This window comes from Magallana gigas, chromosome 1, assembly GCF_963853765.1.
Source record: "Magallana gigas chromosome 1, xbMagGiga1.1, whole genome shotgun sequence".
Lineage (NCBI taxonomy): Eukaryota > Metazoa > Mollusca > Bivalvia > Ostreida > Ostreidae > Magallana > Magallana gigas.
The window spans coordinates 57,819,672-57,834,671 of record NC_088853.1 but is presented as its reverse complement, the minus strand read 5'-3'; the positions used below and the strand labels follow the sequence as shown (position 1 = coordinate 57,834,671).

At 32.9% G+C, this 15,000-nt stretch overlaps 1 protein-coding gene across 1 annotated transcript in view; it reads left to right on the top strand.

Annotated features, from left to right (window-relative positions):
• Positions 1 to 15,000, top strand: part of LOC105348685 (uncharacterized) — an 89,373-nt gene that overhangs the window by 28,330 nt on the left and 46,043 nt on the right. Inside the window, exons 5-7 of the mRNA XM_066075871.1 lie at positions 7,020 to 7,224; positions 7,650 to 7,706; positions 7,969 to 8,035. Coding sequence (XP_065931943.1) covers positions 7,020 to 7,224; positions 7,650 to 7,706; positions 7,969 to 8,035 — 329 coding nt within the window. The remainder of the gene's footprint in view (positions 1 to 7,019; positions 7,225 to 7,649; positions 7,707 to 7,968; positions 8,036 to 15,000) is intronic.

Here is a 15,000-nt window from a genome sequence, read left to right as displayed (position 1 = left end):
TTTGTCAAGGCGTTTGTTTTTATAATCATTAATCTTTGATTATTGATTAGACATGGACAATTATTAGATAAACATAAAACAGGTCATATTTGATTTGCCTTTTAAGATGATATGGAGGTCAATTATGTGTAAGCGTCACAAGAAAAAAATCAAAGTACTGAGAGTACTGAAAGATGGGGTCCTGAAAGTTTGAATTTGTAATTGTCCTTGATTTCCTTGAATATGCTTCCCAAATTATGAGTTTGAATTAGTTGTTTCAATCTATGTTAATTCGGCTTTTTTGCAATTGTCTGATTCTTTGCCTAAATTTTACTCAATCCTGGCCTTCATAATTGTAGAAAATTGACACAACGGTATTTTATGTAAAATAAGACCCCAACGAAAATTTTTAAAAATTACTACTAACCGAGAAAATCAAAACAACTATATCAAGGTAGATAATTTAAATCATTAGATTTATTCAATTTTGTGATCCAAGGGAAAATCCATAAGTCGGACGGTATCCGTTGTACAAGGTTTATGAAATCCCCGAAAACTCTCAAACTGCTGAATTAACAAAGTGAACATTTGTATACCGATGACAAACACAGGCACCTGACGCTAGAAATATTTCTTTTTACAATAAGATTCCAAGTACTCTGACAATAGAAAAGGTTTGTCACGGTCGCCATTTTGATTTTTTATACCGACTTATCTGACACGATTTTCTTGCAGTGATTCATGCAAAATTAATAGGTAAAAATAAATCCGTTCGCCACTTACTACTTTTTTGTGTAAACTCGTGCGTCACATACACGAATTACGATACAACCGTTCCTTTCATTAAAATCATACTCCTAAAATCAGAGACATAAATAACAGGGATTGGCATGAACTCCGCCATTAGGTGTAAATGTTAATTAAGGGACCAACCTTACTTTGAGAACTACAAGTGCAACAGCAATCTTGTATAAGTCATTAAATTTGAACCTGATAGACCATAAACCTATAAATATGTTTAAGCATGTTTTATTTATGAAACATTTACACAAACTTTTTATTTAGCTTTTAAATTACTTTTCTAAAAACTTAATATTGACTTTTCACAAAGTAATGGTAATGGTACTGCATTACTTAACTCATGTAATGGTAATGTAATGCATAACATTAAGAAAATTAAGTAATGGTAACAATAATTTAATGCCCTTATTCATGAAGTAATTGAAATGTAATGCTATACTTTACAATGTAATTCACACACAGCCTGATTCCAACTAAGCCGGAACACATGAACATAACATTTAACTTGGTTCTCCAATCGATAAGATTATATATATTATTTGATCTATTGGTCACCCAAAATGTATAATCTATATAGATTTTGCTGACAATGCATTGTTCAAAATTAAATTCAGTTTAATTAACTAAAGAGCCAACGAACAAGAAGGCAAATGCAGACTTGTTTGTATTTTCTATGTACAAAATTCCTTAAGAGACCAACAGCAGTCATACCGCAAGTAGACTGCAAGCCAATGAAACACCTATTTGATATGTAAGACATCTGTGTATAATCCGTCCTGATTTTAACTTAATTGGCTTGCGCATGAAGATTGGTACTATTGAGGTGAAAGATTGTCTAAATAAAATTCATGACTTTTCAAAAATGGCACATTGCATTTGGGAACTTTACTTTTGATTCAACCTTCAACCTCTTCTATTGATTAATGAGCTCGGACACCAACTGAATCACCAACGGCGTTGTGCATTCAGTTACGTAACTTATTCCACATTTGAACCTGAGCAAGAATATTTTGATCAATAAATTAAGTGTTTTATTGTACACTATGAATTACGATAACATAAATGACAATATACATGTGTGTATATATACAACAACTTTCATTAACTTCGATATCTCGAACCCTGGGATATCTCGAAATTTTTACTCAGTCCCGCCAAGTTCGAGATACCTAAGTTTAACTGTATAAATAAATCACAGAGTTAACTTCAGAAGTAAATATATGATAATCAAACTGTTTTAGCATATTATATATGATATTGTGTTAAAACAGTGTCCATGATTATCCAAGATCATTAACTAGGGTTTTCATATAATATGATAAAGGTGCACGATCTCATAAAGGTGATGCTTCGTAAAGGTGATGCCTCATCTTGGTGAGATTTGTAATCTGTGATAACCTATGTTTGTGTTATCCTGCTCATATTTATATTTATATTATACAAATATTGACTGGGGTAGATGGTAACATTGATTATATTAGCGCCCGAGGGACGAAATATTGCCTGACGCGAAGCTGTCAACATTTGTTTTGTTATATGAAGAAACAAACCAAAATTTAAGAAAGTAATTGAAAACAGATCGCCGTAATTTTCTCAACTCAACAAAGAATTCACGAATTCAATTTTGTGCAAAGTTCATTTCCAAAATATTCTCAGCATCAAATGATCACTGGTGATATTCCGCCAACCGAAAGAATTAACACACAGAGGTTCTACTTTATTTTACTTCACAGTAATTCGCAAATCCTTATATCCTTTATGATAGCAAACTGTCGAATTGCGCGTCCGTTGTTTACTTGCCTTGACTGACTGTCTATTATGACGTCACCTTGTTTTGGAGTCGCGAAGAGTTATTCACGTCATCGTTTACAAAGCAACAAATCAGAGGTGATTATTTGAAATACAGGGAATGTTCTTTAGATATTATTCCTAGCCGGTCAATATCAAGAAAATATTGACCGGTCAATAGTTTTCGGTCGAACTAATATTACAATTATTGACTATTCATCTAAATTGAGTTATATAGTGAGAATACCGTATACTACTGAATATAACAATAATGTTTATTTGTGTATAATTGCTTAAAAATCATTTTAGGCTGGGAAAGAAACATAAAACAGCCATATTATTAGTCATTTACCAATTTCTCCGGAAGTGACTATAGCTTTCCTCTGTGTCTGTCTGTCCATCCATCCATTAGACTAAGTCTGTCTATCTATCTGTCTTGTCCGATCTGTCTGCCCCACTTCAGCTTTTCACACTTTTATTTAGCTCACCTGAGCTGAAAGCTCCAGTGAGCTTTTCTGATCACATTTTGTATGTCATCTGTAAATTTTTAACATTTTCAACATCTTCTCTAGAACAACTGGGCCAATTTAAAACGAACTTGGCACAAAGCATCCATAGGCAAAGGGGATTCAAAGTTGTGAAAATAAAGGCCCATGCTTTTTTTTCAAACCATTTTGGCCTGGAAAGCTGAAACTTATGTGGAAGCATCTTCAAGTAGTGTAGATTCAAAGTTATGAAATTATGCCCCCTGGGTTAGGGTGGGGCCACAATGGGGGTTGGATTTGTACATAAGAATATATATAGAAAAATCTTTAAAAATCTTCTTTTCAGGAACCAACTGGCCAAAAAGTTGAACTTGTGTAAAAGCATCCTCATGTAGAGAGTAGGTTCAAGCTTGTTCAATCATGGTCCCAAGGGTAGGGTGGGGTCACAACGTGGAAGGGGGAGCAAAAATTTACATAGGAATGTATAGACAGATATCTATAAAAATCTTTTTTCAAAAAAGCCATTTCCCTAGAAAAGCTGTAACTTTAGTGAAAGCAGCCTTAGATAATGTAGGTTCAAATTTGCTCAAATCAAAATCTTGAGGAGTGGGGTGGGGCCATATTGGTAATTCAATTTTACAACGAAAAATATTTAATAAGCTCACAAACTGAAATGTTATAATATATGATTTTACTTATATAGAGCATTTTGACATATTGCTGATTCTCTAAAATTGTTTAAACTTTGGCCCTTGGAAGGATTTTTGGCCTCACAAGGGGTTCAGAGTTTGATAAAGGTTTATATCCCATATACCATATACATACATACCGGTGAGTGGTAACTTCAGTCTGTCTGAAAAAGGGCAGAATTTAAAACCAGCAAGATGTTCTTGTTAAATAATAGGTTTGGTTGGTAAGGAATTTTTTGCGACTTTAGGTAATTTCCAAGTCATCTTATTATCCCCTTGCGCAACTTGTTGCGAAGGGGATATAGCATTGCTGCTGTGTGTGTATGTGTATGATTGTGTTCAGCTTGGAAGCAAGTTTAAAAGAAAAGCCTTGCATTGATATTTATCAAACTTTGTACACTTATTTGGCATAGGACAAACCCTGTAAATAATTTCAAGTCAATTAATTGTCCAATGAGTACTTTCTAATATATCGTAAAAATAACACAATTTTAAACAGAAATTTTATGTACGACTTGACAATAACTACTTCCGCTTCATTTCTGTGAAACCTAAGGGAAAGTAAGCAGTTCAAATCAACAAATAACTTGATTCAGATCTAGTACAGGTAAAGAAAAAGTAGTTTTTGTTGTAATGGAGGGTTAGGAGAATGTTGTCTCCTCATTTACATTTCCATATATTCCTAAATAATGCATCCCCCACACAATAACTCATGTCGCGATGGGATGCTCTACTTAGGCCAAACAAAAAAATATGTTTGTTTACTGTTACATGCTGAAAAAAAATAGGGTCGGTAGGTAGGATTTTTTTTTCATTTTTTTTTTTATTTTTTTTACACAACTTCAGAAACGTCACATACATGAAATTATTGAGACAACTCGAATATATCCCTTATCCCTTTCTAAGTGACAAATTTTGACGAAAATTGGCATAAACATTGAAGAATCCAAAACAAATAATTAAACAAAGTAATATTGAAAGTTAATTAAATATTTTGTTTACAACGGTAGGTAAACAAGTCAGTGGTCGGGGTACCTGGCGCAGGCATAATCTCGGAGATTAAAAAACATGAACATCCCATTTCAAAGTGTCCGTAGAATTACAGTTAATGATAAAAGAAATCAAATTGAATATGTTCATTTTGCTATATTTTGCAACTAACGTTTGATTACGTTTTCACTAATTTTCGAGCTGAAATACAAATATGGTACAAATATATTTACCAAGCTATAGAAATATGACAACGACATTACATTGAATTTTGACCTTAAGACGGCACAGCGAATATACATCAAACTGGTGGAAATCTCAGAAGAAGACCTTTAAGGCCACGCAATTTCTTAAACCAAAATTATACCATAACCAGGGATACAGAGCTTCAGTTCATCATATTATTTTCACTGATTGTTTAACTAGAATTAAGACAAATAGACTTAATATCAAGTACTGTTTACCACTAACTGTTGTCAACAGTTCTAAAATAAAAACAAGCAGGAGACATTCACAGTAATTTGATTTTAGGGTAAACAGAACTCAAAATAAAAATCAAGAATGAGAGAAAAAGTAAATGATGACATCTTGAAATCAAAACAAAAGATGAGAAATAAAAAATAATTCTTATTTCCGATCGTTTGTAAGGTGTTTAAACACAGGAGCAATGAGAAGCGCTAAAATGACGTTGCGAAAATTTTGTGGTTGCGCTGGGTCACTGGACGCAGGCACGTTGATCCACTTACCAATAATGATCTATTCATGCCATGGAAAAGAAACTTTTTACATTGATAAACTCTATTCTGATTTACATTTTGGTAAAATTTCAAGGGTTTATCTCTTTTCCTAAAAGAATAAGAGAAAATGTCTCAATAATTTCCGAACAACCCTCGAAAACTGATAATACAAAATTGTTTTGCCATTATGTCATGCATACTTTTGTTTGCCATATGCACCCCAGCGAATGTTATTGTCATTTAAATTTTGGACCATGTGGTTTTATTTCACCTGTTCAGTTTCGCAGTAAAAATCGTGCCTCGTATTTATAGTCTATTTTATAGAATCTAGGTACTTGTAATCAAATATAAAATCTAGAGGTTTATCGATTTTAAACTTTATCTTCATTAATTGGTGGATAAAATGTGTTCTAGATATAAATAAGACAATACAAAAAAATAGTTTATGTCTGCTGTTGCAACAATTAACATGCTTAGTAGAGATCTCCCCTGAGGATTAATTTTCGATTTGCGCCTGACCTAGTAATAGTATCAATAGTGCAACAGACTATATATTTTTTTGCAGAATGTTCCTTGAAAATGGCTCGATGTGCTAAGTTTTTCTACAAAACAGACACCCATTATTTTTTAAAAAACATGATATTGCACACCACAAGCATCAAACATGGCCATGATCGAGATGTGCAAAAATGGATTTAAAATGATTTTGGAAGATAATTTTAGGGAAATAAATGCAAGAAATTGATAAGATAACACCACGGATGTCTGGTGTTTAATATCGGTTGGAAAGCGAAATAAAGAAAATCTAGAAAACTCATTGCCATCCTGTCGCTTTGCTCGCTACGCTCACGAAGCTCACTGATAGGATTTTGGTTGTTTCTCATTTTTTTTTCAAGAAATTGATAAAATCGCCGACTCCTGTGGTCAAAACTATCTTGCCTCCATTTTGTTTGCCTCGTACTTCAAAATCGGGAACCTTTTCATTTCCCCCATGTTATCGATCGAACATCTGGATAAATGTCATATTATTCGGCAATACCAATATCAACTGCATTTGCTTAATGTGTGCGCATTCTTCAAACTGCAGAGAACATGTGGACGTAGATATTGACGCCATGTTTTTTTTTCACTTTCGATTTCGATTTCAAACGCTTGACAGATTAAGATGAATATAAAAGTTAAACGAACCCACGTGTGACTTCCGGATTTCTAAGGTGGATAAAAACAATTAGGGTCGGCAATTAAATAGAGGGTCGGTCGGGAAACCGTAAACAAACATATTTTTTTGTTAGGCCTTAGCTAAATCAGCTAAATGGAAAATAAGTTGTTTTTATCTGCTAATGTTTGGAGTTATAGCTAGAACATGAATGTGACAAAACCTTTGTGATCCATAGAAATTGAATCATATCTTAACTTCCTCTGATTTAATATTTAGTTTGTAATTAGTGTGATGCCTGTATTACTGGATGCAAATCTTTGGGCAACACAAAATAGATATAATAGAGCTACTTTAGTCATATTACTAATTACAATGTTTTATTAATTAACAGCTTGGATGCAACAGAATCATCCAGAAAAGGCAGATTTGCCAATGATGCAGCACCTGGTGATGTCCAATGCAATGCTTCAGTTAAGTGTTTACCCAGCAAAGGAAAACCATATCTGGCTCTGTTTGCCAATAGAAAAATAGGAATTGGGGAAGAAATAAGATATGACTATGGGGTTCCAGATCTTCCATGGAGAAAGCACTGCCAGGTACTTTGAACACAAGGGCTCAAATTTTCTTTGTAAATTTAACCTAACCAAGGTGGTATATTGAACACCTTCCCACACCTTGGGTCACTAAATGCTTCATATCATAATCAATAATAAAATCAAGTATAATTTCATTGAGAATGAATCCTCAAAACGTCCAAAATCGGCCCTTCTCTCCCCCCCCCCCCCCCCAATAATTACCAGGTAGTAAAGGAGTTGAATTGCATTATCCTTTTCTTTAAACACTGAAGTTTTTAAACATCAATTTCTTGTTTTAATAAAGTATTACATGCATATTAAAACTTATAACAGCTATAAAAATTTGGAAGAAGAAAATAGATGATATTAAAGCGATTGAAATTTTTGATTATATTTTTTGAAATGATTATATGTTCTTTCTTTTTATTTGGTTCCTTTTTTCTTAGGGTAAAAGATGTAAAATAGGAAAAAAAGAAACTGCTTGTGTCCAAAAAGATTTGCAAGTAAGTATACTTATATAATGTCTTTAATAAAGATTTTTTTCAAATATCACAACCATTATTTTATAATGTACTGAAGAAAATGTTGATTATTTAAGTTAACGCATTATTCAATGATAAATGTGTCAATGGTTTTGAAAACAGTGATTTTTAATAAAGCAGCCGCAAATTAAATTTTGCGAAATTTTCCAAGATTCCTTTAAATCTTATTTTGGTACTAATACACCTGCTAGTGTGTAATCTGTTGCATTACTAAATATTTTAGCTAAAAGAGTGCAGAGTACTTGTCAAGAAACTACCAGTGGATATTAGTAAAGTGGTGTTTCTGTCTGGTGAGTAAAGAATTAAAATAATTGATAAATTTTAGCTTTTTGCAAAGCAACAAGTGGGTGTTCATAAGTGTAATTGATCTGGTTGAAGATTTCAAAGCTTAGACATAAGTAAAATCATGAACAAATCTAAACATTTGTGATTGTCTTATGGCCACACCAATTTTCAGCTGACTCAAAAGAATACTTTAAACTTCTTAAAAATTACAGTACCCGCAACATTATTTTTTACAATCATATCCTATCGTATCATGTATCAATCATATCATATCATGTGTGTACTGGTCTATCATGCGTTAATCCTATCCTAGCGTGCGTAAATCCGATCAGGTTTATCATTCAATTTTAGCAGTTTTTCTGTTTATCCTATCGTGTTAATCGTATAATTCCTTTTAATAACAAGTTAATTTATTTCAAAGTAACAAGTCGTTCGATGTGCCATATACGATAATCTGTAGAACAAAAATTGTAAAATTCTATTCAGCATTCTATCATGATACTCTGTAATTTATGTTATTCTGTTGATCAAAATTAAACAATATTACATGTAAATCATATCTGTAAGCAGTGAAAATTAAAAATTAATGTTAACTATTAAAGTTCCTCTGAACAAGGTAACATATTACCTTACCTGTATATCAAATGTATTAATTTGTACGCAGAGTGTAAACATTAATTTGTATGTACAAGGTTTGTTAGAAAAGTTCGGGGACAAAGTGATTGACGGCAATATTGCTGTGTATTTTGTAGGATGACGTATGATTTATTAAATGACTACCAATTGAAAATAAGTACGCAAAAATTCATATGATTTTGAAGTTGTTTTCAAAAGATACAGCGATTTTCATTTTGCATGAATTGGATTTATGGAGCACCATTTAATATTTTCACAACGTCAGATGACGTCAAACTACTGAAAGGCAATTGAGACCTGTCACTCTTTTTCAAAGTAGACACCTTTTAGTTCACACACTTTTCATGCCACTAACCAATTTCTAAAGTGCATGTTCACACCATTATTTGTCAAATTTTTGTATAATGTCTTTTGTGTCATATCGTAGATCATTTAGGTCCAAAAATATCTGTCCACGCAGTTTCGACTACAGATAAAGAAATAAAGCGAAATCCATAGGTGCAAGATCAGGCCCCGAGGTTATAAAACTTTTTCCGTACTCATACTCCAACTCGTACCCGTACTCCGAGTATGTGCTCCACTGAGTACGACTCAAAAAACCGAGGATATAAAAGTTTTGCAGTACGTTCTCCGCTGAGTACTATTCGGAGTATGCTCCAAAAGCCGATCGATGAAATTTTACGTCTCCGGAGAAAGACAGAGAATGGTAATTCATGTAAATAGTCCTGGCATGTAGGCAAACTGTACATGTATTCAGATTAATTATTTATCAACAAAATGTAACACATTATTTACATGTACATATTACCTTCTTCATCTGCAAGCATAGAGATGTGTCTGCATCTATAACTTATGAATTTTTGAGCAACAAAGACGATAAATCCAGTGTAATTGGTAAAGTTATCAACAAATTGTGTTTATGTCAAATCACATGAGACTCAGATAGTGATTCATGCATGTGATGATTAAGTATAATTATGTTGTAAGGAACGATATGAATATAAAAGAAAGAAGTAAGAATTTACACGGATATGAAGAGAGTATTTCAACATAGAATTTAGTTCGATATATCTTAACGAGGCCGAGTACAGAATGAGTACGCACACTTTCGGGCAGTGTTTCATTTGTATTGTGACGTCATCTTTTTGCGTTGTTGAAAATAGCTCGTTTGATGCGTAAAATTGATTTTATATTGTGAAATAAACATAAATGTCTCAAAGTATAAGCTATATTTGGGCTCGGGTCGAAAACATGAAGAGGGTTCAGCAAGCCTAGCCCTCTCATGTTTTCTTAACCTGCCTAAATATAGCCTAATTCATATATTTTAAGACAGAAACCATGTATTTTATATTAATGACCCTTAATATGTGATGTTATATATTTATTTATTACTTAAATATTTCTGAATGTTTTAATAATACTATAAAGATCACCATTTCCGTTTTTGTCAAATAAAAAATAGCCATTATCTGACAAACTGGGAAATTAGGTATACAAAAAAAACAACTTTGATAAGATCCCTGGAACAAACCAGGTGGTAAAAGGTTTTTTTTATTTGACCATTGGATGCCTTTTAGCAATAGCTTTAATATGTAGAACAGGAAAAGAAATCCCTAGGGCAGAAGTTTAAAAAAATGTAAAAAATGTGCAAAATTGATACATTTCAAGCAAAATCCCATAGGGTCCTATGTTAAAAATTAACAAACTTTGAGAAGACCCCTTAAACAAACGGTGTGGTAAATGTCTTATTTTTTTTTCTTAAAATAATAATTATATCAGTAGAAATTCATGTAAAAAATTCATTCAAAAATCTAGGGCAGAAAAAATTAGACCCGGCATCGTTAAGTTTTCCTGGCTTTTTAACGATTTTGATATTTTACATGCCAGGAAAAGGTCAGAAACGACGCCAATACAAAACTGGAAAGTCACTGCCCCCAAGTGGATATCTCTTAAGATATTTAGTGAGCAGTTCCTGAATTAGGAAAAACAGGGAAGAGTTTAATTAAAAAATACAAACATATACTTGGGAAAATCACAAAAATACTGATAAGATCCGTTTATTTTCACACTCAGAAAGTATACACTAAGGAAATTATATGGGTATTCCAATTTAATTGCAACATACTATATTTGCCTTAATTCTTGTGAGAAAAAAACCATCTAATATCTTGAAGGGGTGGGGTGGGGGTTGGGGTTGGAATTGCATCAATGAACACATGCCAAAAGCCAAGGACACACGTAAAGTTTCTCATTTCAATATTTTTGGAAATGTGCACAAGAGTTTAAGAAAATTCACTAATTGAAATATTTTTGAAATTTCCAATATGAGGACCACGTTAAACCGAAACAATGTGTTCAAGGAAACTGTGTACTAAAGTTGCTGTAACCCTTTTTGTGGGATTTTATTGATGGTTCAAGTTTTTCTCACTTAGTCAAGGCTTGAAAATGTGTGTTTAGAATTTATACATGCATGAACTGTGTCATTTTTAATCTTCAAAGTAACGTCATTTGAAATTTTTGAGCAAGCATTTTCCGATTTATCTTTAAAATTCGAAATACATGTGTTAATTTTGATGCATTGACATAAATATTTGGTTAGTTTATCTAAATAGTTACTTGCTAATGAAATAAAACAATTTAAGAGATGAATATTCCCACAGCTAAGCTATATAGAGAAAAATCTCTCACATGAAGCGGATTATAAAAAAGCGTAAATTGCTTCAACCCAGGTTATACGAGTATTACTTGGGTAGATATTGAGTTCATTCCTTATAATTTAATTTTCTGTAATTTGCTGTACAAATTGAGTTTTACTTTTAAAAATGATATTAATCTGTTCAAAATTCAAACGTAACGTCAAGCGGATTAGTACGTTTTTGACGTTGGTGCATTGTGACGTGCCTTTTGACGTGCAAACCAGGTTATACAAATTTAACTAAATTTTTCTATCCAATCAAATGCCGCGTTACAACCAGAATTAAATTATAACCAATTACCTAAAGGTGGGTATATGGGTGACTGGTCATATTTGAACACAAGGACAGCGTAACCAAAATGTTTTTTTCTGGGGTTTTTTAGTTACACCATTGAACACGCGCATTTTCTTCATATTGCACCATTGAAATCAGTGTAATGTAGAGAAATTCCCCAAGTTAAAACAACAAAGAAGATAATTAAGACTCGCAAGTTGTACATTTTCTTTGCCAGAAGGAGTATGATTTAACTTTATTTGGAAATTTTTTTTAGGGGGGGGGGGGGCGCCAGGTGCGACCTCCTTTACTCCGCCACTGATTTACCGCTTATTCTATAAAATGTTTCCCTTTCCAAGTTTTGTGGCATGCAACATACATGATAATTGATTAATAAGTAAGTAATAGAAAGTGTTAGACTTTTATGCATCCCCCATCCTTTGTAATGTTTAGAACTAACCTACATCTTCACTATAATCAAAAAGGGACCCAGCAAGTACATCTGATTGAAATTGATTAATAACGATACATGTACATTGATTTCTTTGTTAGCTCACCTGAGCTGAAAGCTGAAAGCTCAAGTGAGCTATTCTGATCACATTTTGTCTGTCATCCGTCTGTCCGTAAACTTTTCACATTTTCAACATCTTCTCAAGAACTACTGGGCCAATTTCAACCAAACTTGGCACAAATTATCCTTAGGCAAAGGGGATTCAAAGTTGTGAAAATTAAGGGTCAAACTCATTTTCAAGGGGAGATAATTAGAAATTAATGAAAAATTTCGAGAAATTTTCAAAAATCTTCTTCTCAAGAACCAGTAAGCCAGGAAAGCTGAAACTTGTGTGGAAACATCCTCGGGTAGTGTAGATTCAAAGTTGTGAAAATCATGACCCCCGGGGGTAGGGTGGGGCCACAATGGGGTGGTCGAAGTTTTACATAGGAATATATAGAGTAAATCTTTAACAATCTTCTTCTCAGAAACTAATCAGCCAGGAAAGCTGAAACTTGTGTGGAAGTATCCTCAGGTAGTGTAGATTCAAAGTAGTGAAAATCGTGACCCCCGGGGGTAGGGTGGGGCCACAATGGGGGTTCGTTTTCTTGCATTGTTTTATCGATATATGAACATTTTTTTCTGTTGTTTTATTTCCGCATCAACCCTGGATGACTTATTATACTGTTGTTTGAGTTTAATCCGTATTTTATCGAATAAAAATGCCGAATTTGGACAATTGTTTGCTTCATGAATTTTGTCAAATGTGTAACACATTTTACATATAAATGCACACCATATGTAGCAAAATGACAATTAATCAAAGCATCATTGTTATAAGAAACATATTTTGTTAATATTGTCATTCTTTCGATTGATTTCTCAGTGACATTATTAACTGATTAATAATATTGATAATACATAATGATATTTCGTAAAAGGTAATTCGGGGTCTATTTCTCGTATAAGGCATAAAATTACAAATGATGTCGCCCGATTGACATTGGACCAATAACAATCAAAATAGTATGCATTCTTTAACAAACAAACACGGGATTATAAACGGATCAAGGCGAAAGTCCAAGATGGCTGCATGATTAAGTCTGTCTCGTATTCTTTTAAAAATACGATAATGGAATTTAATTTTACATTTATTTACATCCTTTGTCAAAATGTTCCAGTTTATTTAGATTTCATAATGATTCCTTGTCAGTATTACAATTTAAGCTATACGGAGTTATAAAGCGTTTAATTGCTGACCATAGCGCTCGAAAGAAAGATGCACTTTATTAAATAAGAAATTATAAATCTGAAATAATTACTTATTCACATAAAAAAGGTCTCAATTGCTGAATTGTAAATTTGGTCATTATTTAAGTGATTAGATAAGTAACGAAAAATGCATTTACTTCGAACATTAGTTTTATTATTTAATAGTATCATGCATGATTCTTTAATCACTGATTGACGGACATGTTTTAGCTGACGAATGCTTGTTTTTACACAGTCTAATTTATTTTTCTGTTTTATCTTTTAACAATTGAGTAGTTAATTATACACAAATCAATTTACCAGTCTAGAGGTGTGAAACCATCTCTTTGTTCACCAGACTCTTGTACCTTGTGTATACAAACCCAAATACACGTGTGTCTGGAGCAGTGGCTTCGTTAGTTTACCTGTTTACCTGTGTCATTATCTCGGATCATTCATGCGTGAAAGGATATTATGTAATCAAAAAATGAATAATGAACATAAATTTGCCCATGTAAGCGTTTTAAGATATCGTATTCATCGGTAAAAAGGCAACGAGAATAACAAATTTTAAAATCCTTTAAAAAGAAATCTGATTGTAATAAAATAATAACGGATACAAATTTCTAGATCTACAATACTTAAAATAACAAGATACGTCAAAACATAAGACCTATATCAATCATTTTGGCTGAAAAATCAAATTTAATTTGTATAGCTTTGTAAGGAAATTTCCCTCGTGTTGACCTCGTGACGTCACTTCCGCTGAAGCCTCGTTATCGCCTAATTCTGTTTTCTCTTGATTAGATTTCCCAAAGCAGGTAAAAATAGCCACTTTGAAGAGGCGTAACTCCTTTATTTTTGCACCGATTTCGATGCGGTTTTTTGCATTAAATTTTGGTAAATAAACTCTTTAACATATGTTTCACATCGGCTGGGCTGCAGGTACCTTTTAAATTCACCTCCATTATATCTAGATATGTCATTAATAAAATGGTAAAAACTTTCCATTTTAATTCATATACATGTATATATGATTAAATCATAGCATGTAATACAGCAACGTTGCAATATTAACAATATTATATGTTTGCACTGCATTTTATTTAGATTAAATGTCTTGAGTACGACTTTGAGAAAGCTTCAAAGCTTACTCAGAAAATTGCCGTTTTGTACTCAGCTGGAGTACGAGTATGTGTATGAAAAAGTTTTATAACCTCGATACCTTGAGTACGAGTATGATTTGGAGCAAGGAGTACGATTTGTAGTACGAGATCGTACTCAAGAAAGTTTTATAACCTCGGGGCCTGGGCTTTAGGGGGGAGGGGTGCTTAAATTAAGAGCTCAAGATATCAGTATTTCCATTTTCAAACCTTCAATTCCATTTGTGGTTCCAATTGTAAAGCTTTGACCTATAGAAATAGAACCTTTTGAAGATTTTTCTGCATGCACAAAAAATTTAATGATGGCCTGGTGCTCCAAAGTGTCCATTTACGTTAACGTTTTTGACTCATTTTTCTAAAGTTGGTTGTCCATATTTGGCTATAAAACTGCCAAAAAAATTTCAATTAAATTGAAACTTTCACAAAATGACCTTCATTACTTATTGTGATCTCATATGAAA